The sequence below is a fragment of the Lepidochelys kempii genome, chromosome 18 (genome assembly GCF_965140265.1).
Source record: "Lepidochelys kempii isolate rLepKem1 chromosome 18, rLepKem1.hap2, whole genome shotgun sequence".
In the NCBI taxonomy this organism is placed as follows: Eukaryota; Metazoa; Chordata; order Testudines; family Cheloniidae; genus Lepidochelys; species Lepidochelys kempii.
The window spans coordinates 14,093,519-14,117,902 of NC_133273.1; the positions used below are offsets into that span (position 1 = coordinate 14,093,519).

At 40.2% G+C, this 24,384-nt stretch overlaps 1 protein-coding gene across 4 annotated transcripts in view; it reads right to left on the reverse strand.

Moving 5' to 3' along the window:
* Nucleotides 1-24,384, reverse strand: part of UBE4B (ubiquitination factor E4B) — a 67,468-nt gene that overhangs the window by 21,391 nt on the left and 21,693 nt on the right. For 2 of the 4 annotated variants that reach the window (XM_073316798.1, XM_073316799.1), the window contains 13 exons: nucleotides 23,483-23,618; nucleotides 22,850-22,937; nucleotides 18,628-18,772; nucleotides 17,477-17,705; nucleotides 15,310-15,720; nucleotides 10,104-10,245; nucleotides 9,458-9,558; nucleotides 7,606-7,720; nucleotides 3,654-3,737; nucleotides 2,003-2,059; nucleotides 1,109-1,225; nucleotides 924-1,022; nucleotides 278-391 (listed from right to left, as the gene is read on the reverse strand). In XM_073316798.1, the coding sequence (XP_073172899.1) occupies nucleotides 278-391; nucleotides 924-1,022; nucleotides 1,109-1,225; nucleotides 2,003-2,059; nucleotides 3,654-3,737; nucleotides 7,606-7,720; nucleotides 9,458-9,558; nucleotides 10,104-10,245; nucleotides 15,310-15,720; nucleotides 17,477-17,705; nucleotides 18,628-18,772; nucleotides 22,850-22,937; nucleotides 23,483-23,618 (1,838 nt within the window). Of the gene's footprint in view, nucleotides 1-277; nucleotides 392-923; nucleotides 1,023-1,108; nucleotides 1,226-2,002; nucleotides 2,060-3,653; nucleotides 3,738-7,605; nucleotides 7,721-9,457; nucleotides 9,559-10,103; nucleotides 10,246-14,245; nucleotides 14,360-15,309; nucleotides 15,721-17,476; nucleotides 17,706-18,627; nucleotides 18,773-22,849; nucleotides 22,938-23,482; nucleotides 23,619-24,384 lie in introns of all 4 variants that reach the window. The other 2 variants (XM_073316801.1, XM_073316800.1) reach the window with 2 other exon arrangements.

Consider the following 24,384-nt stretch of genomic DNA (forward strand, 5'->3'; position numbering starts at 1 on the left):
AGCCAGGAAGAGCATATATCAACAAAAAGGCACAAACTTGTATACTAACAAATTTAGGTATTTCAGTACTCAGAGAGGAGTGAGCAAACTAGATTCATTTAAAAAAAGAACAATGTACGGAAAAATAATATTGAAAGAATTACCTAGATGGAATTCCTGGTTGCTTCAGGCCCTAGAATGTCTGTTGTCTTCTGTTAAAACTACCACCACATCAATCACTTAGAACTATTTGTGCTAACTACAGCTGTGAATCAGAGGAAGAAAGTTCAGTCTTTACCTGCATCTGTGCCTTCTTCATGTTGGCATCAACAACAGCTGCCATGTAACTGAGAGCTGCCTCTCGAGTTTCACCATTCAGCAAAATACTATGTAGAATCTTAAACAGTTCTTGCTGAAATTTTAAATGAAAATTATGTCACTGAACAGCAAGATCATGAAAACAGCAGCACGGAGACACATGTGCATATTCCAAGTATTATACAGAATCTAGTATTTTGTTGTAGTCTTCTTGTAAAGAACACAGCTATCCCAGGTACGAAAAATATTTATTTACAGAAGAATGTTATCTACACAAGATTATAGCTTAAAAATCATGGCAACTTAATCACTATGGAAATGTACCAGGTCTTGTTTACTCATTCACCCACAAGAACTGAAGTTTGTGAATGATCAATAGTTGGTGATAACAGTACCGATATTCCTTGGGTTTGGGTAGGGGGCTCACAGAAAGATCTCCAGTTTTGTGGCTCTCTGGTTAAACTCTTCTTGCTGAGTTTTCACTCCCCCTCCTCTTAACTAATGTATTGTTTAGTGGATGGACTATATTTTGTAAAACACTTTTCACCCATGTTATGGAAACCAAAAATTTAAAAAAAAATAAAATAAAAAATCCTCTGGCAGCAATTAAATATCAGGACACTTACCCTTGCAGATTCCAGGTAATGCTGCAATGACTGGCTAACAACCCGCGTGTTTTCAAGAGTAATGGCAGGCCCTGAGAAATATTTTTCAACCACTTTAGTCTGAAAAAAAAAAAAAAATTGCAAGGAGTACAAACATCTTTTGGGTTCTTTTCCAGACGAGAGACTGCAAACAGCATAGTACTTACATCATCTTCAGCAAAGACAGACAGACTGAAGAAAGCTCCAAGATAAGAAAGTCTTTGCAACTCTCGTCCTGCACCTGGGCTTACAGGTTTAGGCAACCACAAGGGCAAAGAAACAACCTACCAAAAAAAAAAAAAAAATGGAACAGGAAGACATTGATAGCGCAGCCAAATCACTGACATTTTTCAATCTGCACTGCCTTCTTTCCTTATTTGCATTTGACTCTGTTGATTCTTCATCATCCCATCATACTAGTAGCAAAATGGTGAAGTCTGTAGTGTTTCAGAAAGCTAAGAAAAGCAATCTTTGTTTTATGTCTCTCTGAACTTCAGTTATTTCTCTTCTCAAGGGGAGGCAAATCAATTTATTGATGTTCTTCTTCCTTGGACAGATCTTAAATTATTGCTTACTATTAAATACCGTAGCTCCCGAGGGCCCCCAATGAGGGTCCAATCGTGCAAGATGCTACACAACCATGTAACAAGAGTCTCTGGCCCAAATAACTTATTGAAGAAATTTGGATGGTCCATCATCTAATGGATGCAATTCTCAACTAGATTGGTATTGCTAAAGAATATAAAGAATAAACCATGCCATCAGCAAGAAATGCATGCAAATTAGTGATGAGGTAGGCCTAACGGATTGGATATGAGGATGGAAACCATGAGTTCATGGCCTCCAGTCCTGGAAGCCACTGACTTTTTGTCTGGCTTTGGAGCAAGAGACTTCTGTGTGCCTCAGTTTCCTAACTGTAAAACAGGAATACCACCTACCTAACTTTTAAGGGTGTTGTGAGAATAACTAATGTTTCCAGAATGTTTTGAAAACAAAAATGCTATGCAGAAGTTAAGTATTATGTAGCAGAAATTGTTACATTTAGGTGTGCGGACACTTACCAAACTGCATATAGGGTGCGTTTTCCCAAACTTGATTTCACACAGTTCACCCAATGCCTGTAAAAAAAACAAAACAAAAAAAAACAACAACAGTTCATTCAGGTGCATTTCCCCGAGCACCCTGGCTATCAGTGAAAAGATAAACATGTTAGAATGCTTAAAAGGCCAGATCCTGCTCCAGTTAAGTCAATGGTAAAACATTAATTGTCTACAAAGGAAACAGGATCTAAATATGCTGATGCACACCTTGCAACTATCTCAGTTTTTGTGTCTTTTCAGGTTGCCTCAAGAAAGCCAAATATACTTTTTAAAAAATTAGCGGGGCAAGTTATTTGCTTGTTCGGTACATAATGATCCTGTTGGTGAACTCCTAAACTGCCATACAAGAGTCAGTAAGAGTAATAAACAAGGCTATTGTCCTACACACACGAAGGCCTTTGTCTTCCGACCCAAAGTGGAACATCGTCAGATGAATGCTGAGGCCTGAAACAAAGAATCCTATCTACAGTCTCTAACTCAAGCTAAACTGCAGAGGAGAAGGAAATAAAGAGGCTATAAAGGAGGATTCTGAAAATGCAAAAATAACGTAAGCTTGTACATGTTCCACTCCTTGTATTATATGTTTTCATACTTCTATTACAGTGTATCAAGTAAACTACTATTCCACCCTTTCCCACTTCAAGGCTCTGCAGAAGAGACTCCAACAAGTGTTGTTAGCCTATGCTGAAGCTGACAGCTGAATTTCACAAGGGGTTCAAATTATTTAAGGTTGGGTAGCCTGAAACTAGGGGAACATGGAACAAGCAGAGAAAGCTTTTTTTAAAATGTGAATCATTGACATCAAATTTGCTTAGTTTGCAAAGTCCCAAAGTGGTTTAAGCTAATTGGCAGAACTGCAAACTCAACCCAAATCTGAAGCAGTCCTCTTTCTGGTTCAAAAAATCATCAGTAAGAGATCCTACAATCTGATTTTATCTACAATAAATGGGAGAGAGGAGAATCCTGCTTGCTGTTTTGTATGTGTACTTGGCTCAGCAACGTTGCCTACAAGAATAAAAGTTTGGTTGTGTCAATAAATCAGCAGTTCTGCCTCAAAGATGCATTGGGAGTTGATCTATTGAGTAAAATAAAGTCACTTTTCAGCGGTCAGACTGCCATGAGTTTCCTACAGTAGACAGCCATGGGTTTGATTCATTTTGTTTACAGAATAATGGACATTAATTGGCTAGGCTGAGAGCAATACAAAAAACAAACAGAAGTAAATAGTGGAAAGTATATTACCTTTTTTTTTTTCTATTTCTGATCACTTAGGGTTTTTAATAACAAGTAAGGGATTTATTTAGTTTTTAAAACACGTGGCATGTGCACTAATGGGCGAGACCTCATCTCTCATCTGCATCACCAGGATATAAACATTTGAATAGACTTTGCATAAAGTCTACTGTACATTAAGCCTGAGACACTATGAGCGCCACAGATTCCAGCTGGTCATTACTCACCTCATAACACTTGAAATTTCCAACATGAGGTCAATGTTCAATAAGACATTTGAAGCGAGCCAAACAGGGTTAATTAAAGTTACTTTGAACAGAGTCTGCATCAAATATTGGGTACCTTAAAGCAAGAGCTGCTAAAAAGGAATAGTCCTTACCATAAGGGGATATTTAAAATTGTCACTATCAAGGGAGCACTCTTTGGAAGCAAGAGCCAGGCCTTGTAAGATAGGGATAAAGATCTGTAAAAACAGAAATACATTACTTATACACTTCAGAATGGGACATAGGTGAAGCCACAGCCCCGGGCAGCATAAAACCCCTGCTCACATCTCAAATACTAATATGTCCACAGAAGGAAACAAAATATAAAGTCTGTTCTGTCAGTTTACGTAAGTTATTTCAAAATAAATAGTAATGTTTAAATGTAAAAAGAGTAGCAAACCTAGAAGTACAACCTGAATCCAGTTCCTTTATGCTTAAGACAATGAAGTTCAGCCCATGAGACCACATCTTTTTGGTTACATTTTGAGAAGGGCATCTGGCACGCATCTTCAACACATCCAAATACAGTGTAAATGATAGATCAACTTGATGTCTGTACACGAGAACTCACTTGTACAAAACAATTAAAATATTCCAAATGTGTGAGCACTTGAAAAGTTTTCCTGGTCAGTGCCAAGAACCTACATTATAGTCTAAAAAATTCTAGCAATGCAAACACGCTAATCTGGACTTGGTCATAGAGCTAGTGCAACATACAGAGAGACACTACAGCTGAGCGACAATGGTAAAGCCACAACAACATTAGGGACTTGATCTAGCAAACTCTCCACAGGTGGAAATCATGTAATATAAAAATAAAAAAAATACAAGAGAGATTATTGCCAAGAAGAAAGGGTTTGGGGCTTCCTTAACAGCTTGATAGCCCAGCCTTGCAGTACTCTATTGACCCATTAACTTGGAGTTAATAGTGATTATATACAGCAGAATAGTATTTTTCAGGGCAAGTAGATTTTATGCCTGTGTCAATAAATTTTAATACTGTGATAGGCATAAACAAAACAGCAGCAGTCACTGAGACTGCAAGGGAGGAAGGAAGAAGGGAGAAAATGATGAACCAAGAAGTAACACCAACCAGTTACAAGGGCCCAATCACATATTGAATTTTTCCTTCTGGAATAAAAATCAAATATTTGTTTTACAAAATACAGGAGTGACCACTGGAACCCAAATAGAACTGTACTGGGTCTCTTGGATAAAGATATAAAAATCATCATCAAATCATGTTAGGGAGCCTGGTTCCAACAAGGCTGTTCCCTAATCCAGTTAGGGGCATGGTTCCAATCTTGATCTTAACCATGTTCCATAGCCAATCCCTGACAGGGTATGTCTACACTGCAGCTGGAGTGTGCCTCCCAATCTGGGCAGACAGATACATGATAGCTCTGCTCGAGCAAGCAGGCTATACTCCTGGGGAAATTCTGTGCTACTGCGCACGCACATAATTAATGAGCTGTGCATATTTTTAATTTTTTGCACAGAAAAAAGCTTCAGCTGGAATCTTGCTGCAGTTCCACCTTTTGCCCACCAGCGGGCGCTGTTGCGATAAACCACAACAGCCACTCCCAGCCAGCGAGGGAAGAGAGAAAGGATGCAGAGCCTTCTTCGCAGCGAGCCAGGTTGGGAGACAGAGTGTGGGGCTGCTGGGGGGCCACACAGGGGCTCATAAGGGCTAATGGAAGAGGACAGACTGGGGCAGGGGCTGAATGAGAGTGGAGGCACAGCATCACAGGCGGAGGAAGGTGCAGGGTCACATGGGCAAAGGTGGAGGGGAGTACAGCGCTACAGGGGGAAGGGGTGGCGGGACACAGGGACAGGGGAGTTGAGTGGGAGCACACAGACAAATGGGGACAGGGGAAGGGGTGGAGGGACACGTGGATGGGGGTTGCAAAGACACATAGGGGTGCACAGGCACATGGGGACAGGACAGATGTGCTTGACTGAATGGGAAAGGCTACGAGTCAGCCAGGGTCTGCATGGGGGAAGCTTCCTAACTGTCCCTCCCCACCCCCGCAAAGAAACAGTTCCATATTTTTCTCACCCATACCCAACAACCCTCTAAATTCACACCCAGGCTCCTTTCAAACAATTACTTCCCTCTCCCTCAGCGCCTCCTTTACCCTTGACTCCCCCAAGGATTGCACTGCTTCTGAGCAGTGTGGGAAATACGGTTCTGTATTGTAATTTAAATGAATTATTACTCTGAGTTCTGTATTAATATGCCTAGTAAGGAATCTATTTCTCAAAAAACTCTGACTCTTTTTTGTTGTCTGTATTGTTACAGACATACTTGCTGACAGGTATTTTGAAATAAATAACCAAAAATAATTGAAATTGGTGTGATTATATTGTGTCATTCTGACAAATAAAATATGCAGAATTTTGCAGAATTTGAAAATTGTGTACAGAATTTTTTATTTTTTGGTGCAGAATTTCCCCAGAGTAATCCTAAAAATAGCATGGGCTAGCCACCTGAGTACAACCCCGCCCAACACTGCGGATCTGAACTTGAGTGGCGAGCCTGAGTACAGCTAACACGTGAGAGGATCCCAGCTGCAATGTATACATACCCACAGTATCTTAGACACACTCCAGGTCAAAGCACGCTTTGATAAGAGCCCAAATAAGAGTTAACACGTAAATTAAGTGACCTTTTATCTCTGCAAATTGATATTTAATTCCAGATAGGAACGATAATATTTCTTCTGGACTCTCATTCACATGAGCATATTAATTAAAAGCAGAGGAGTTCGTAGTGATCAAATACTTTTCCAAAAGCCAGTTCCTACTGGTGTTGATGCATTTGCTCCTCACTCATATCAGTATAATTTTCAGGAGTTAATACAATGTAAGAATTTCTGTCTATTTTCTAAAGCAGTGGTGCTCAAACTTTTCCAGTCATGTCCCCCCTTACTAGTATACAATCTGTCCATGCCCCACCTCTGTTACTGCACAGCCAAGGCTTCCTCAGCAGTGGAGCTGTGGGGGCAGAAATGGGGATGGGGAGTAGCTGGGCCTTGAGGCGAAGCGGGGCTGGAGGCAGAGTGGGGCTGGAAGTGTGGCACGCGCGCTCCCTCCCCGCCCCCCCCATGAGGACTGGCCCCAGCCCTGCTGTGTACCTCTCCAAAATGTTCTTCTCTGCACTTTGACAACCGTGTTCTAAAGATACTAGAGATTTTATACCATTCTGAGTGCCGCTTTGCTGTGAGTAAATCATGTCATGGCATGTGGGTGTGCTAATTAGAGCCAGTAACAACCTGACTGACCTACTTTGGCATTAAATTGTGAAGTAGAAGTGTGAACTAGTAATTAAAGCACAGGACTAGGAATCAGGAGAACTGGATTCCAATTTCTGGCTCTCCATTGACCCACCCTGACATCTAGGGCAAGTTGTTTACTCTCTGTCTCAGCATTTTCATTTCTAACAGGGGATAATAATGGTTCCCTATCTTAGAGGGGTGTTGTGAGGCATTAATTAATTAATTTTCATGAAGTGCTTATAAATCCTTGGGGTGAAAGTGTTGTAGATGCAAACTATTATATTATTAATTCATTCTGTCCTTGGCAAGATGAACAAAAACTAACATTTCTAAGTGTGTGATTTGGGAAGTTCGCCATTTTATGGATCAGGGAAATTTGGATAGAATGATCTGAAAAGTGACAGTCCAAGACAAAGCCTTACAATGGGATACTACCATATGCAAAAAAATTTCTGGTAGTATGCTTCAATGTTTCATTAAAAAAGTGCTGCTTATTAAGGAATCTTCTTTACACAACAAATCTATAGATTTATAGATTTGCTTACTTTGAGTAAAACTTCATACAGAGCTCAGTCATTCTTTTTGAATCCCTTTAACAAGTGAATCAAGAGAGACAGCAAACTCCCCCAATTACTTAATTACTTGCCAGTCCAGGGAGCAATGGTTCTCAAACTGTGGTCTCAGAATGTGATCTGCAGAACGAAGAGTTGGACAGCCACTCCCTTGGATAGTTCATGCACTAAGTTGTAGAGTATGCTAATACTTGCAAGTTGAACTAGCCTCTTACCTGTTTAAACATCTCTTCATCCTGGTGAGTTGTTCTCACCAATTCTTGGATGAAGCCAAATGGAAGATTCCTACACAGCATGTATGGTACCAACAAAGACTGCTGCTGCAAAGACCTTTATTCATATTAAAAAAAAAAAAAAAAGTGGAAAGGAAGGGAGAGACATCTTTCAGAAAAAACTGGCTTCACATTTACTGATACACCCAGATAATGGAATGTCATACCTGAGACAATTACTTCTTTCAGAAGCAAATAACCAAGTCTCCCCAAGTCCTTGTACAAAGATAATCCTGCAGGGGATGCTGCTGCCAAAACCCTACTTTGGTCTAATGTGGTTAGAAGAAAACTATGGCCTATATAAATGAATTGGTTCTCCCCTCTACCCATCTCTACTGAAAAGACCCTTTGTTAGGTTCATCTTAGTGAAGCAACAGCATTAGGTTTGTTCCACTAATCTCAACCTGTTCATTTTTCCAACTTTAAGGAAAGGATGAAGTCACAGTATTTTCCAAATTAACACTTACTTTTTGTAAGCACATCCTATGAAACCGAATGTTGCCTTTTTCTCTATTACACACAAAAACACAGTTGTTACTCTAGGGTTGTTCACCTATATAAGTGGGTGGCTCGCATTATTTTTGAGAAGTTTATTGAAGAATTTGTTTTGAACAGATACACGTAAATTACTTGGATTTTAGCAAATAGGAAAAAAAGTCAGGTCAGTGTTCTCGTTTGACTCTGCCCCTTTAAATACTTACGGCTTGTCTATACCAGAAGTGCTACCAATATAAATCCCCATGTGGACACACTTACTCCAGAGTAAATGTGACTTTTTTGGTTTAGCTTAAACTGCTTTCCAAAGTGACAAACTGAACGGGATAAAGGCACTCCTATACTGGAATAAGAGCATCCACATGAGGGTTATATTGGTAGAATTACAGCAGTTTAAATTCACACCTTAGTTTATACTGGTACATCTTCACATATAGACAAACCCTGAGCCACTGTAATCATAGAACTGGAAGGGACCTCGAGGGGTCATCTAGTCCAGGCCCCTGCACTCATGGCAGGACTACATATTATGTAGACCATTCCTGACAGGCATTTGTCTAACCTGCTCTTAAAAATCTCCAACGATGGAGATTCCACCACCTCCCTAAGCAATTTATTCCAGTGCATAACCACCCTGACAGTTAGGAAGTTTTTCCGAATGTCCAGCCTAAACCTCCCTTGCTGCAATTTAAGCCCATTGCGTCTTGTCCTATCCTCAGAGGTTAAGAACAACAATTTTCTCCCTCCTCCTTGTAACAACATTTTATGTTCTTGAAACTTATGTCCCTTCTCAGTCTTCTCTTTTCCAGATTAAACAAACCCAATTTTTTCAATCTTCCCTCATAGGTCATGTTTTCTAGACCTTTAATCATTTTTGTTGCTCTTCTCTGGACTTTCTTCAATTTGTCCACCTCTTTCCTGAAATGTGGCACCCGGAACTGGACACAATATTCCAGTTGAGGCCTAATCAGCAGTAGAGCAGAAGAATTATTTTCTCATCTTGCTTACTACACTCCTGCTAATACATCCCAGAATGATGTTCGTTTTGCAACAGTGTTACACTGTTGACTCATATTTACCTTGTGATCCCACTATGACCCCCAGATCCCTTTCCGCAGTACTCCTTCCTAGGCAATCATTTCCCATTTTGTATGTATGTCATGATACATACTATACATACTGACTGAAAAGATGTCCCATTTCTGTCGCTGATTTTACTCAATTTTTATCTACTTCTGTAGACAGACACACATCGAACACAGAATTTGTATATTTCATGACCAACATCAACTTTACTCACCTTGGTTGTGTTAAGGATCCCTGTAGTACCAAAGCAGCATGGGAAATGCACTGTGATCGGATGTTGCTCAGTAACTGGCTAACCGCTAGCTGGCTACACATCTAAGAAGAAGAAAGAAACCATTTTAATGCAGAATGAAAACATTCATAGATAAGACACATAGGAAATGCAGTGAACAACTTCTGCATTCATGCAGTCTAAGCAAACAGATGGCATATTTCCAGCTAAAGATTCTTCAGATTACATTTAATGAGCTGAACTAACTATTTTCCATTCCACTGCTGTCTACAAGGGAGAAGTTTAGGTTTACGTTAACAGCAAAGGCTGATGGTCTTAGAGATGTGGTTCTATGTGGAATAAACAATTTAAAGCAAATGCAAGGGAATAGATAGATGCATCTCAGTCCCCAAAACAATGTCAATTTTACTGATATCAAACTAACACAGATGGGGGTTCTGAACACAAACATTAAAAGGCCAAATAGGAATTGAAGTAATGAGACTTACAAAACAAAACTTCTCACAAAATTTTTATAGAGCTATCATCTGCTGCAAACCATCTTTCCCCTCTGGGCAATGTAGAGTAAGCGAAGACAGTTTGAGCTTCAGTGCTGTTGCCAATATGGCTTTACTTTTCTCTACAATACCTTTGGTGCTTTTCTCTCCTCTATTCCAACTCTGTCAAAACACTCAATGAGGTAGTTCAGCATCTCTGTCTCCTTACAAGTTTCAATGCTGAAATGGTCACTGCAGGAATCACAAGCACTTGCTCCAGCAGAGCCTCCCACACTTTAAAAAAAAAAAAGGAGAAAAAGAAAATCAAGATGTATATCCCTCTTCTACCAATGTCTTGCATGCTCCCAACTTTCTCTGGCAAACAACTTCTTTGTAGCAGAAAACCCCATCCCAACACACCACACTCATGCAGATAAGACCTGTAAAAGTAGGTTTGTTTGTGTGACCTGAGCAGAAGCTGCTAAGTGTTTTTGTCCAGATCTTGGGATTGGACCATATTCTCACACGATTCACTCTCCCTGCTTGCACAGCAAGTAGCATAATACAATTCCTAAAAGGGGATCAAGACCGACCAGATGTCTGACAGATGGTAAAAGGCATGTAATGATAACGGGCCTTTATAAAAGTGATTCTCAAACTGTGGATTACAGAGGTGAAGCAGACACCGGTCTTCAAGCAGTAATGCTTCTAGCTAGTTGTACCCTATCCTGCACTCTTTTTTATGGTTTCCAACTTATCTGACCAACAACACTGGAAAAAGTAACAAAACCCCTCCACACAGCTGCTTCACGTTCTCTCTTGGGCATCTACTGTAAATTCAACCACAATCACACTTTTTTTTGTATAATTTTTTATTCAGATTTTTTGAGCACACACATTTAGTTAGTATAATCAGTCACAGAAGCCATGCTAGTTTCTTCCTATTATATCATGCAACAGAATTCTATTTTTAAGTTACAATTTCACATAGTTTGGCTGGGACTGAAGCGACGTTTACTGGGCTGTAATCCTCCAAATCACAGAAATGTGAATCACAGAAGTGTAAGTCGTTTCCTCCTCCCCATAAGTAAATTTGTACTAAGTAATGTAAGTTTATGTAAATAGACTGGCTTCTGGTAGGTGCATGTTCTGTTTTTTTAAGATAGGTTCCCCATTTGCTTCCCTCCAGGTCTCCAATACAGCAGCTCACTTTTACGAGACTTGTTGTTTTCATTAGCAGCTCAGCCACTGCATTCTTTTGTTCTGTCAGAATTCTTGGATATACCACCTGGTCCTGACAACATGTGGTGCTTTTAGTTATCAACTAATACCAGCACCTCCCTTTTGATACCTCAGTCTCTGGCAATATCTCATATTTATTCCCTTGGGATAGGCAGTCATCACCATCCTCTATTTTACAGACATGAAAAATGAGAGATGAAGTGACTTGCCGAAGGTTACACAGGAAATCCATGGCAGACACAGGAACAGAACCCATTTCTCCTGGATCCTCGATCCTGAGTCTCTTTCTCTCCAATTTAAACTTGGCAACTTTATGTAACATGCAAATCCCAGTTTATAAAAGTGGTTTACAACTATATAGTCACTACATGTAACAAGTTTAAAAAAAACAAAAACTGTCATTATGGGTGGTCAAACAGCTATTCTTCACAAGGCCATTTTTAAGGGTCTCTGGGTATGTCTACACAGCAAACAAAAACCTGTAGCTGGCCCCTACCAGCCGACTTGGGCTCATGGGATTCGGGCTGCATGGCTGTTTCACTGCTGTGTAGACATACCCAGGGTTTGGGCTGGAGCCCAGGCTCCAGGACCCTGTGGGGTGCAAGGGTCTCAGAGCTCAGGCTCCAGCGCAGAAGTCTACACAGCAAAGAAACAGCCCCACAAGCCTAAGTCAGCTGGCATGGGCCAGCCGTGGTGTTTATTTGCTGAGTAGACCTACCATCTGTCTCTCATTACTAACATCTCCACCCCAATCACCAGTTTAACCCTACTGACATGGTATTGGTTCAAGCTTTAATCCAGTGTAAAACTACACATACATATGAGTTTCTCCGTGTACTCTCTTTCTTGTACCTTGAATTTCTCACCTCCAGCCTGAAGATCACCACCTTTATTTGTACAATATCAATTTATTTGTAAAAAAGATTTTTCACGCCAAGGTTAGTTACTTTGTAGGCAACTTCATTTTAGCAATGGCTGAAATTATTCCGATACACAGCTGTATATGTTTATTACATAGGCAAAGTGCTTTAAAACCTTCAAAATGAAAGTTGTTGCATAAACGTTAGATTAAAGTATGAACATGACAAACTGATATTCCACTGCAGTCAGTCAGAACGTCAGGACATAATACATCAGCGAAGTCACCTGAAGTGTGGTAGTCCCATAAGATATTACACTGCATGAATTGTGTTAACTAACATCTGGGCTACGTTTTCAATAGCACAGGTGTAAGATTTGAAATTAAAGCAAAGGGTGAAAACAACACAGAATTTCTTGTACACAAAATGCAAAACTTCAATCTGCATAAAATATTTCTCCTGAAATTACTCAGTGTGGATTGGAAGATGGGAGTTTATTAAACTCACCTCCCTGAGAATCTTCCAACAGTTTTTTATAAAATCTACAGATTTTAACTTTGTCACAATAGTTATGTTCTAATGTTCCACCGCGGACAACCACAGACGTAAGAGCTGGAAAGGTCTTCTAGGACTTTCCTCCACTCCTGTGCAGCACTGCATTTCCCCTACATGGCACTTTCCAGTTCTTTGTCTAATCTAGTTTTAGAAGTCCCAAGCAATGGTGCTTCCACACACTTCTCTTGGGAGGATATTTCAAATCCTAATTAGATTTTCCTAATTTAGGAATTTTTAAAAATTAATATTCAGACTAAATTCTCCTTTTAAAAAGTCTCATTGCTATACTCAAGATATAAACACTCTACGTGGAATACATGAGACAATAAGCACAAATTTGCAAGCATCATGAGTAGATTTGTATTGCTATGAAGGAGCCGTTATAGTATCCTAAGACAGATCAGTGGCTGGCCGCCATCAGCCTGGGACAGGAAACTGAAGATGGGTGTAAAGTATTCAGTATGCTAGAAACATTATAGAGCTACTGTTTTCCAAAGAGCTGCCCTTCTCCAAAGGGCATGCTTCCCATATACTATTCCTATACCCATCTCCTAATTTGGCTATGTGCAAAAGAAAAGAATAGATACCGAACATGTTTCTTGTAGATATTATTTAATGGGGATAATGGAACCAATATCACCAGGGCCAGACCAGGAACACAGATCACCTAGAACTGAGCAACACGCATTCGGGAGTTGTTTATTTTTTCATTTCAGAAGCTGCATCCTACAGCAAAAATGTTTCAAAGGAGGTTGAGACACACTGATAACACATTCAGCCATTTGCCGTTATTCTTCTCCAGCTACACATATCATTATAGAAGATCCTGCCCTTCATTGTCATTCCTAGAAGCATCTCCCTGCCTGGCCCATTCAGTATTCAGCAAATTGTATTATATTTGCAAGGCTAATGGGTAACCTCCACATGCAGTGAACATATCCAATTCTCATCTTGTTGTCATGTATTTCAGTGCCATGTAAACTGAAGAACTTCACAGTGTGTCTTTGATTCACAATAAGCTATCTTTCTCCCCAACTCAGTGTCCCAAATGTATCAGTCTTCACCACCCGTCTCCACTGGCTGCTGATTTCTACTTGTGCATTTGAGAATCAGGTAACATGTGCTTCGCAGATTAGAGGAAAGATGCTCAGCTGGAGTAAATTGCTGTAGCTCCATTAACTCCAATGGAACTGCACCAATTTACATCAGTTGAGGATCTGGCTCTGTCTTTTACTCCCCACTAACCTCTGCCCTCATTTTCAAGTATGCAGAAGAAGTGCTTGTGCAGGAGGTAGCACTGACCTTGGAAGGTATAGTTTTTGATGAGCAATATTCCTCATATCATGCATTCAAGAAGGAGTTCCACTTACATGGGCATTTCAGACTTTGTGGTCATTAAACCTGAAGGGCAACATGACTAACATTTCCTTTATTCTGAGTCATCTCTTTTTAAAAAAAGGAGAACTGGCTAACTCAGACTTAGTATGCACGTTTATCCTTCATCTCCCATTAAGACCTGTAAAGTTATCTCCTTCTTTACTTGTTTCCGAAGTTCCACTGAAGAACGCTTAAAGCTCCACAAACTGTTAGTTCCTAGAGCACCCAAACATGCAAGTTACATTCTATTTCTCCAATACCTGGACCCAAACTGGACACAAGAAAAATCACCATCTTCGTTTTCTTCATCACTACTGTCCCCAGACACATCAGAAACGGCAAGGAAGAGGAGGGAGAAAGGGTTGTCGTATATACTACCGCAACAAAAGCGACAAAGGCCATCAGAGAACAAAACAGATTTTAAAATGAAAAGACAGCAAGTAAAACTGCTATAATTTTCCTTTATAAATTATCTGTCAAAAATCTTCTTCCTAAACATGCAGCAAACAATGGTTAATACAATCCATGACATTAGAAAAAACAAAATTAAGCTAACATGCTCCATGATGCTACTGACTATGAGTTATTCACATATCAAAATAAAAACACACACACACATCTAATGAAGTAAACAAGGAAAGTCTTTAGAAAAATTACTGCATAAATGGAAGCCCTTCAATCTCACTGAATACTAAAAATCAGAGCTCTGAGCTGCTCAACTGAACCACAGCATTTGCAGAGTAAAATGAGAGCACCAGAAAGACTGTTTGTTGGTTTCTCCCTCCTGCAGAGGATGGGGGATCCTGGAAGCAGCTGGCAGAGGGCCAGGATAGTAGTACCTGTCTTTGCTGACAAAGAGGAGCTAATCATTTAAGTCTATACACTAATGGAGTCAAATCTGACATAGTCCAGCAAGCAAGAGCATTCAACAAACCAATTGAAGATCTACACCAAGTTAATTACAAACCAGGAGACCTCTTTGATAGACTATCCAGCATGAGTGACTGAACTGCAATTTAAACCAAAGGAAGATAGTTTACCAGTGAGGAGGGGTGGAAAGAAGAATAAAAGGAAGGGGAAATGTATAACGATATTGCTACCTTTATGCCAATTATGTTAAATATCAAACACCGACAGAAAAAGGTTTAGTACTTTGGCAGCCAGGGCTTGTTAGCAAGTCAACGTATTAGCTCAACACAAACAGAAAAATCAATGCTTGGTAAGTAGAGTGAGCTCAGTACAGAGACAAGTTCTTCCAAACGGCATAAATGCACCACACCCTGCACTGCATATGTAATAGACACTGTTTGTGCTTGTGAATTACCTAGAAGGAATCCTGTTTAGGAAAGAAGAACGCCTGCTCAAGGTACCGGGCAAAGCAGTGGACAAAGGTGGACCCACTGTTGTGGACCTCTGTCTGGACGAGCTGAGTGGCACAGCTTGAGGACTGGTAGCCATGACTGGAGGACTTGGTGAGCTAGCTGGGATGGAGATACTCAAGGAGCGTGGGATATGAGAAGCTGAAAAGCCCCAGGGGTGGGTGATGGTATACGGGTGGTACCTCGGAGAGGATGGCTGGACTCCAGAAGGACTTGCTGCTGTGAGATGAGGGCTGACAGAAATGGAAGGCACAGATGTGGTGGCAAGTGAACTGGCTGGTGGGGTAACAGATGAACCAGTCATTGGCACGTGGCTTGAGAAATTGTTACTAGAAGCTGGACTAGTCCCATAGAGACTAAATCAATTAAGGGAGGGGAGGAGGAAAAAAAGCAGCCATTTAGGATACACAGAAGAAGGGCAAGAGAGACAAAATTAACAACAGAAACACCTCACTACTATTAACCATTCAGTATATGTATATTCCACGTAACACATCACATACAATGCTTTTACCTACTGAATCTCATTTTAGGCTATTTGCAATATTTAAACAATGTATCAATTTCATTGCTTGGATTATACATTTAGAAGTTAATTCGTCTGAGGATCAGGCTCTTAAGTCAGTGAGGCTCCAATTACGTCATAGACTCTGATTCTAAAAGTCAGAAGGGACTATCATGATCATCTAGTCTGACCTCCTGCACGTTCCAGTCCATAGAACCTTGGCTACCCTTTCCTGTAATAGACCCCTAACCTCTGGCTGAGTTACTGAAGTCCTCAAATCATGATTTAAAGACTTCAAGTTACAGAGAATCCACCATTTACACTAGTTTAAACCAGAAAGTGATCGTGCCCCATGCTGCAGAGGAAGGTGAAAAAATCCCAGGGTCTCTGCCAATCTGACACGGGGGAAATTCCTTCCTGACCCCACATACGGGGATCGGTTGGACCCTGAACACGTGTGCAAGGCCTACCAACTAGACAGCTGCAAAAGAATTCTCTGCAACTCAGAGTCCTTCTCATACAGTGTCCCATGACCGGCTGTTGGAAATATTTGCTGCCACAGATCAGCTACATGCCACTGTACACTGCCCCATCATACCTCCCCTCCACACACTTATCAAGTTCAGTCTTGAAGCCAGTTAGATTCTTTTGTCCCCACTACTCCCCTTGGAAGGCTGTTCCAGAACTTCATTTCTCTGATGGTTAGAAACCTTTGTCTAATTTCAAGCCTAAACTTGTTGATGGCTAGTTTATATCTATTTGTCTTCAATGGAACTATATCAATTTACATCCGCTGAGGATCTGGCCCTAATGACCAAATGTGCATTTAACCATGGGCGTCCAGTCAAAAGCAGGAAGAACCTGCTGGTGCAGCAGGATGAAACATTTTTTTTAAATCCTCTATACCAAGGGTAGGCAACCTATGGCACGCGGGCCAAAGGCAGCACGCGAGCTGATTTGCAGTGGCACTCACACTGCCCAGGTCCTGGCCACCAGTCCGGGAGGGCTCTGCATTTTAATTTAAATTTAAATGAAGCTTCTTAAACATTTTAAAAACCTTATTTACTTTACATACATTTAGTTATATATTATAGACTTATAGAAAGAGACCTAAAAATGTTAAAATGTATTACTGGTACGCGAAACCTTAAATTAGAGTGAATAAATGAAGTCTCGGCACACCACTTCTGAAAGGCTGCCAATCCCTGCTCTATACTTATTGCTTTTGTGCCATTTCGAGGCCCATATGAAGCAGAAGACATTAAATGTGAGAACTCAGGATTTGTTTACACTACAGCAGCATAACTATGGCACTGTAGCTATGCTGCTGTAACCCCATCGTTTAGACACTACAGCAAAGGAAGAAGTTGTTCTGTCACAGTAGTAACTCCACCTCTTTGCGGTAGCGAAGTTGACAGAAGCATTATTCTGTTGAGCTAAAATATCTACACCAGGGGTTAAGTCAGAATGGCTACGTAAGGGGAGTGTCATTTTTCACACTCCTTGAGCTACATAGTTATATCAATCTACCTTTTAAGTGTAGACCAGGCCTAAGGCTCCCCTTACCCACGCTTACAAAACCAACATTCTAGTGTATCCAAAGTTACCTGGATAAGGAGCTGGAACCAAAGGAGCCCACATTACAGAATATAGGACTTGTTCCTGGGTTGGAGCCAGTGTTTAGAATCAGATTTCTGTCAGGTGACCGGGCAGCTGCTGCAATTGGCTGGGATGTGGCTGTCAGGCTGGCAAATGGGTTTTCATCCCTCGACTGGGTGGACATCATCAGAACTTCCATTAAAATCTGGCCAATCAAGTCCTTAAAATCTGAGAACACTGAAGAGGACAGCAAGAAAATTAGGGACCGCTGTGGTGATGAGGATTCTCCTGAGGGACCTCGGTGGTTAACCCAACCAAAACATTTTCTTCTATTTCCATAAATTAAATGCTATTGTTGCCAATAGCAATAGACTGGGTTACTTTATTTTAACAAAAAATTATCATTTGGTCTCTATCATCTCGGGTTTTGAGAATACAGCAACATGCAAGCTCAAGGTTTGTGGAGAATGTAAAGAACTGTACATGGTCTAATGTCATTATTGTGGACATTACAGATAATTTTCTTTTTAAGCTCTCTTGTATTTTCCTTCCTTTTCTCAAATAAGGTCACAGAATGTCAAGGGAAAACACAAGTTTAAATTAGCAATGAAGTGTTTTGGTATCTAGTAATCGGTCATTTAAATCTGACAAAATGGTGATCAATCTAATAAATAGACAGCAGACTTCCTTAGTTTTATTAAATGAACAGCAGCCATATCTATTATGAGGCAATATTGAATACTTCAATTTAAAAGGGTTTTTGAAAGATTCAGAAGCATGGCAACGCTTGCACAATAGTTTCCCAACAACAGATTGATCAATTTTTTAAAGGCAGTTGACTTCAATGGGAGCTGCTGGTGCTCAGCACCTTGAAGGATCTTGCCTTTGTCCATGTACTGTGGCCCCATTGTAATTGGCACCTGCTGATGACAAATGTATTTTGTGCTCAATAACGTCTACATCAAGCAAAAAACGCAGCTAAAAAAGCTCAAGCATCACTGCAGCATCAGTTATATGACTGCAGCCGAACAAAAACCTAGAGATGAAGCTGGACAACAAGCCAGCCACACCATCTTAATGTTTGAAAACGAAGACATGACTCCTCCAATCTGTTCTTTCATACCCTAACTAGCACAATGCGAACGACTGAAGTTCCTACCTTCTTTTGGGTTCTGCTTAAATTGCTCAGAGAACGAAGTGAGGAAGATGACGTCTCTGTCTCGGTCCTTCCAGGATACTCTGAAGATCTTACAGACCAGCTGTAAGGCCTGCTCCTCAGATACTTCCGATCCTGATGGAGGCTCCTTGTTGAGGGAAAAGGGAAACATTTTTTGCATTCATTTTGGTTTGGCTAATGCAAGTCAAAGTTTCAACAGGGACAATATGACACCTTAAATCAGCTCTGGTGGCCAAAAGGAAACAGGACAAACAAAACCCACTACTTATTATCCATTGATTCTGTAAAGAAAATGTTCTGAAAGACTTCTTGCCTGTCAGTTTGAAAGCCACAACTAGACTCTGGTAGCAGATTCTGAGTGCTTATGAAAGGACAGTCATACAAGTATCAGAAGATATTTCAAAAAGTAAAATTATACAAAGAAGAATTATAGGAGAAATGAAATAATGATACCACACAACAATATGGTGCTAAGCAACTGGCATACATCATATTAGAAAATAATGTGGGAGGAAGAAAAATTTTAGCCTGGATACTGGCACAACTCTCTACTCTTACAAGGAGTTGTATGTTCATTTTAATTTTACTTAACATCCACCCAGAGCAGACAGGACCTCCACTTTTTAAGATTTCATCTCAAAACAAAAACCTAAAGATTTTCCCGTCTTTTTAATCTTTGTTTTACCAAAGAAAGACCAACAAAAATAATTGTGTCCATACAACAGTTAAAAACCATTTCCAGTTAGCTGGCTTGCTGAATGTTAAATACAGAGGAATGCTCTGTATTCATGGCCCGATCCCAGCTCTTTGAAGTCAGTGGGAGTACTTCCATTGACTTCAATGGGAGTAGGAGCAGTCTCACGACACAAGTCAGTCTCTCTTAAAAAAACTTAATTCTACATGGAAGTTCCACTGTAAATGAAACTGCAGTTTGCACACTGTGATGCCTGGAAGCAACTGGGAATTTCCAGTTGCTAGATGAGACCTGAATGAATGTTAACAGGTCTCAGCATATTTAATAAGTACTTTGTCAAACAGAGAATACAAAAAAAAATAAACTGAGAAAATTAATCCTGATACCAAGTGAAAACTTTTGGTCATAACACTTGGGGAGAACTGTTACAAACTGCTGCTTGCTCAATCTAGCTTTTGTTCCACCCAGTCTCAAAGCTTTGCCTCTCTTTAGAAAGAGGAAAGAGCAGGACAAAGTACTCAAGGGCCTGCTTCATTCGTCTCCTCCCTTCACTTAGTAAAGCCATGTTAACTGTATTCAATTCCAAGGCAAAAGAAGCTTCTCTGCCGTTACTCCCATCAAAAAGTTGTCACAATAAATAATTGCTAACACAAAGAATGAATTACGGTGGTTTTACAAAGGTGATGCCAGATTTTGGGGGGCATAGGTGGAAAAGTAGCTCGAGAAATAAGGGAAGCAAGTTTCAGATAATCATCATCTGCAAAGAGGGAGGAATTAATAGTGTTTAAAACTCTTTCCAGAACATATATCTAACCAGGTTTCAGAGTAACAGCCATGTTAGTCTGTATTCGCAAAAAGAAAAGGAGCACGAAAGCTTATGCTCAAATAAATTAGTTAGTCTCTAAGGTGCCACAAGTACTCCTTTTCTTTTTGCATATATGTAACCAGCAACCTTTGTTCTCCATCATGGCTGGCAAGGCTAACTGTAATTAGACACAAGAATCACTCAAGAACATTGAAAATACTTGTTGCATAAAGGTCACTGATTTCTGCCTAAAATTATTTCTTCTTTTTCTCTTTAGCACTTCCCAGCAAGAACCCTGCACTTGGAGCTCTATGATGTAGGGCACGTTCCACCAGTTCCCAAACACTTTTTGTTAGGACACACTGGTTACTGGATTGGTGACTGGACTGTCCTCACCCCACTCTCCCTAATTCCATCACACCAAAACCCAACACACTTGCCATCTTTTCTATTCTCTTTCCTTCTCATCAGCAAATGCTGACTTTCTAATGGCAACAACTGCAGCTACTGACTTAAGCAATACAATTCACCTGATGTGGTCTGCATTGGAATAGCCTGAACCCATATGCCTTTGTTCTCATTTTACCAAACATCAGTTTCCAATGCATGCTAAAGTTGTCAATTACACAAAGTAAACGGGCCACATCACAATGGCAAAATACCAGCAAATGCGATTTTAAGCCACAACAGTTAAGAGATGGAAAAAGCCTGTTGGATCAAAGCCCATTCTCCTGGAAGAGTATGGCATAGTTATCAGATAGAACACATCAGGTATTCAGCTGATATTGAGCTTTTTTAAAAGTATCAGGATAAGTCAGTATCTTTTGAAGAAGTTACTCTCTTTAAAAAAGAAAGGTTGGCAGGGGAGGGAGAAAATTCAACAAACTGGAAAAAACTGAAATATAAAATAAAAATCTGATTCAGGTTAGCACTCAAGATCCAGCAGAGATTGCCTCAGTTTCCTTACCACTCCCACAAAAGTTATCCACCACTATTGTTTCACATTTTTCCATCCCTCCTCTGCAGCCAAGAAACAATACGCATGCCTACAGACCTCAAATAACCTAAAAGCTTGGGCAGGATATGGTAACTTAGTGTGAATTCAATTAACAACTGTAAGGTATGTAAAATTAAACTGGTACTATTTTATTTCACACAACACAAGAACCTATAGGGAATTAAACCCCAAACTCTTCTGCTTCCTTTTCATGCAAACAAAAAGGCTTCAATACTGACATTATCAAAATATCAAAGTTATTCTAAAATAATGCCCACATTTTCCATGTAGAAGGAAGGGAAGGAAATTTCCTACTTATAAAATGGTTTTGGTGTGCCTCCTTTCCAATTCATTCACTCAGAGGAGTCAGAAGGCTAAAGAGGAATCAAGCCAAGTTTTCAAAGCTTCTTCGTACTCTCCACTGAGCCCCCTATTCAAGCCACCCTTGATTTGAAACTACTTATTTCACAGCAGCACAATGAAAGCTGTCTGACTGCCTGGCTTGCAACTAGAGACTGCTCAGAAAAATTAGTTCTGCATCAGGGTTATTGCAACATGGCTCAAAGCCAGACTTTCACCAACTGAGTTTATTAATGACAGTACAGAGGTAAACAAAGGCTTAGAAGGAGCACTGCGAAAATTGTTGGTGGAAGCTTCTCCACACCCACGTTAAGGCCACATTTCTAGCATTGGACCCAAAAGTCAAGTGATAACTTTGGAATGAATCTGACCTTTGGGTCTGGTTCCCCCCGTTCTGCTCTTCAGGGTCCCATCCCTTTCCTAGATGTGTGGGAGAGCTAGCTGCTCTTCTTTCTCTCTTTTGTAATAAATAATAATACCTAACTCATATAATGCTTTTCATTAGGAGATCTGACAGTGTTTTACAAAGGAGAACATGGTCTTCAAAATTATATCAGTTATTTCCTGTAACAAGTGTTTGCTTTGATCTAATCCCATCACAGAAAAACCAGATTTTGAGGGTTAAACTAATTTTATTTCAAGGTATAATATCCCTCCCAAGGTCTCGAGAGCATTTTTCCCAGAGTCCATTCACTGGATTGCTGAAGCTATTGTGCAGAAAACACTCTGAGACCATCCAGTTGCTTGCTACAAAAGTTCATTATCTCATGAGTTCTGTCTTTTTTAGGTTTGACCGGGGAATTTGAGGACGGGAGTGTAGTCAGATGATGCCTGAAGATTGGGTACTTCCCCTCAAAAACATCTATATGGCACAAAGGTGAGTGATCCAATGAAAGACAGATTAAGAGCAATACTGTATATTGCTCTTCCACCAATCTGACTATTGTTCCACATCCTTTGTGGGGGCCTACCAAAGATTGATTCTGATTAGGGACATTTCTCTAAGTCTGATTTAAAACTGCTAGCGGTAAAAGGGAAAGCAAGACATCTGCACGGGAAAAATTGAGAGCAAAGCCAGTATCATAATGCTCATCTATTAGTCCATCTGCCTCACTAATACAAGTGAAAGGCAGTAGACTGAGTCTAAGCCAAAGTCTTCGTAAAACAAATCTAATACTTTATGAAACAGTAGCATTCATTACGTTAAACAAAAAACAGTCATGCTTTAAATTTAAACGTTAAGTTGCATAATCCAAGTAAGCTCGCTTATAAAATGTGAGAGCTAAAGGTCACAATACAGAGTTTCTACAACTGGCCTAAAATGAAACAGACTCTGGGACTAGCCAACCTTATCAATCAGACTCCTTTTCTCTCTGCGATCATTCTCATCGACCTCCATGTTCTCTATTCCTGAATCTACATCCACCTGGGACATACTGTAAGAGGAAAGAACAGAAGAGCCCATTAATTGCTGGAAACCCGAAGATAGTTCTTTATGAAGATGCTGACTAAAGGAGCGTTCTCTTAAATGGAAACTGCTCAGGAAAAAGGACGGATGCATGGGAATAGCCAGATCCATAAATGTGGCAATTAAGTTACTAGTCAGTAAATGGGTCTGCCTCTCACATTATGTTTGCTTTAAATACAAGAAATATGACAATGAATTTCTTAAGCAGGGAAAGAAAAATGTACAGCCATTCCATCCTACAATTTATTTTGAATACAGTTAAGTCACACCTATCAACATGCTGGTCACTTGTGATGTCTAGGATGACCCTCTGTATTGTAACAGTTTAGGAGAAAGTGACTCCATTAAAAAGACAGGACAAAGCACAAGGTTACACACTGTAGGAAATAATACAACATTTTAAACTTGACCTTTAACATGGTTGGGAAGGGAAGATAAAGAGTATTTTCTTTGTACATATTTAGATGGCCTGTAGTGCAATATCTGCCTGGTAGTATAAGCAGCATTCTTTACCTTTTCTCACAGGTGACACTATCAATATCCATGCTCTGGGACCGGGAGAGAGACTGAGATTGTGTTTCAAGGCTGTTAGATGGGGAACTGCTGAGCGAACTCACTCCTTCACTGCTCTGGCTTCGGTGGGCTACTCCTAAAGAAAAGCAACAACCAGATTAGTGCTGCAGAGAGGCAAAGCCACCACTTAATTATCCCGTGAGATCCATGTAGTTTTTTGCAATAATTTCTCAATCCAGCTATTAAGGATTCCAGATAATGCATTACAATATTGTTGCCACTGAATTACTGTATGGCCTCAGGCAAGTTTGTCTGTCTGTATTTCCTCTTCCCTGTCTGTAGAAGTAGAGGGAAGAATGCTTACCTGCAGCATGAACTAGAGAATGGAAGCTTAATTCATGTCTGTGAAATGCTCAGGGTTCCCTCTAAGAAAAGCACTGTTTGATTTTAAATAAACTCTTTGTGTTCTGTACATCTGAGCGATATGTGAAGCTGTGGTAATTCTATGTTTTAACTGTACCAAGGTTTACATATTCGCAAGATTTACATGTTGGCAGTGATTTATACCAGAGCTCAAAAAGAGGACTACAGGAATTTTTCCTCATTTCCAACCTGCTCAGGTAAGAAATATGGGTACGTCAAATACACTTACCCAGCTCAATAACAGCCTTCTCCCATCCCTCCTCCTTCCAAAAAATTGCACTGAATGCAAATGCCTGAAGGGATCAATGTGAGAGCACGGTAATCCATACTGATGCTTTGATACAATTTCCCTACAGGTTTGTGAGGTCAGCCAGTTTTTAAAAATTAATTCTAAAGTAAATAATGTACATGCTGTTAACAGACAAAACAAAAACAGCCCTCGGGCTGTAGAAAGCGACTGACCAAATCAGAAGAAGTGT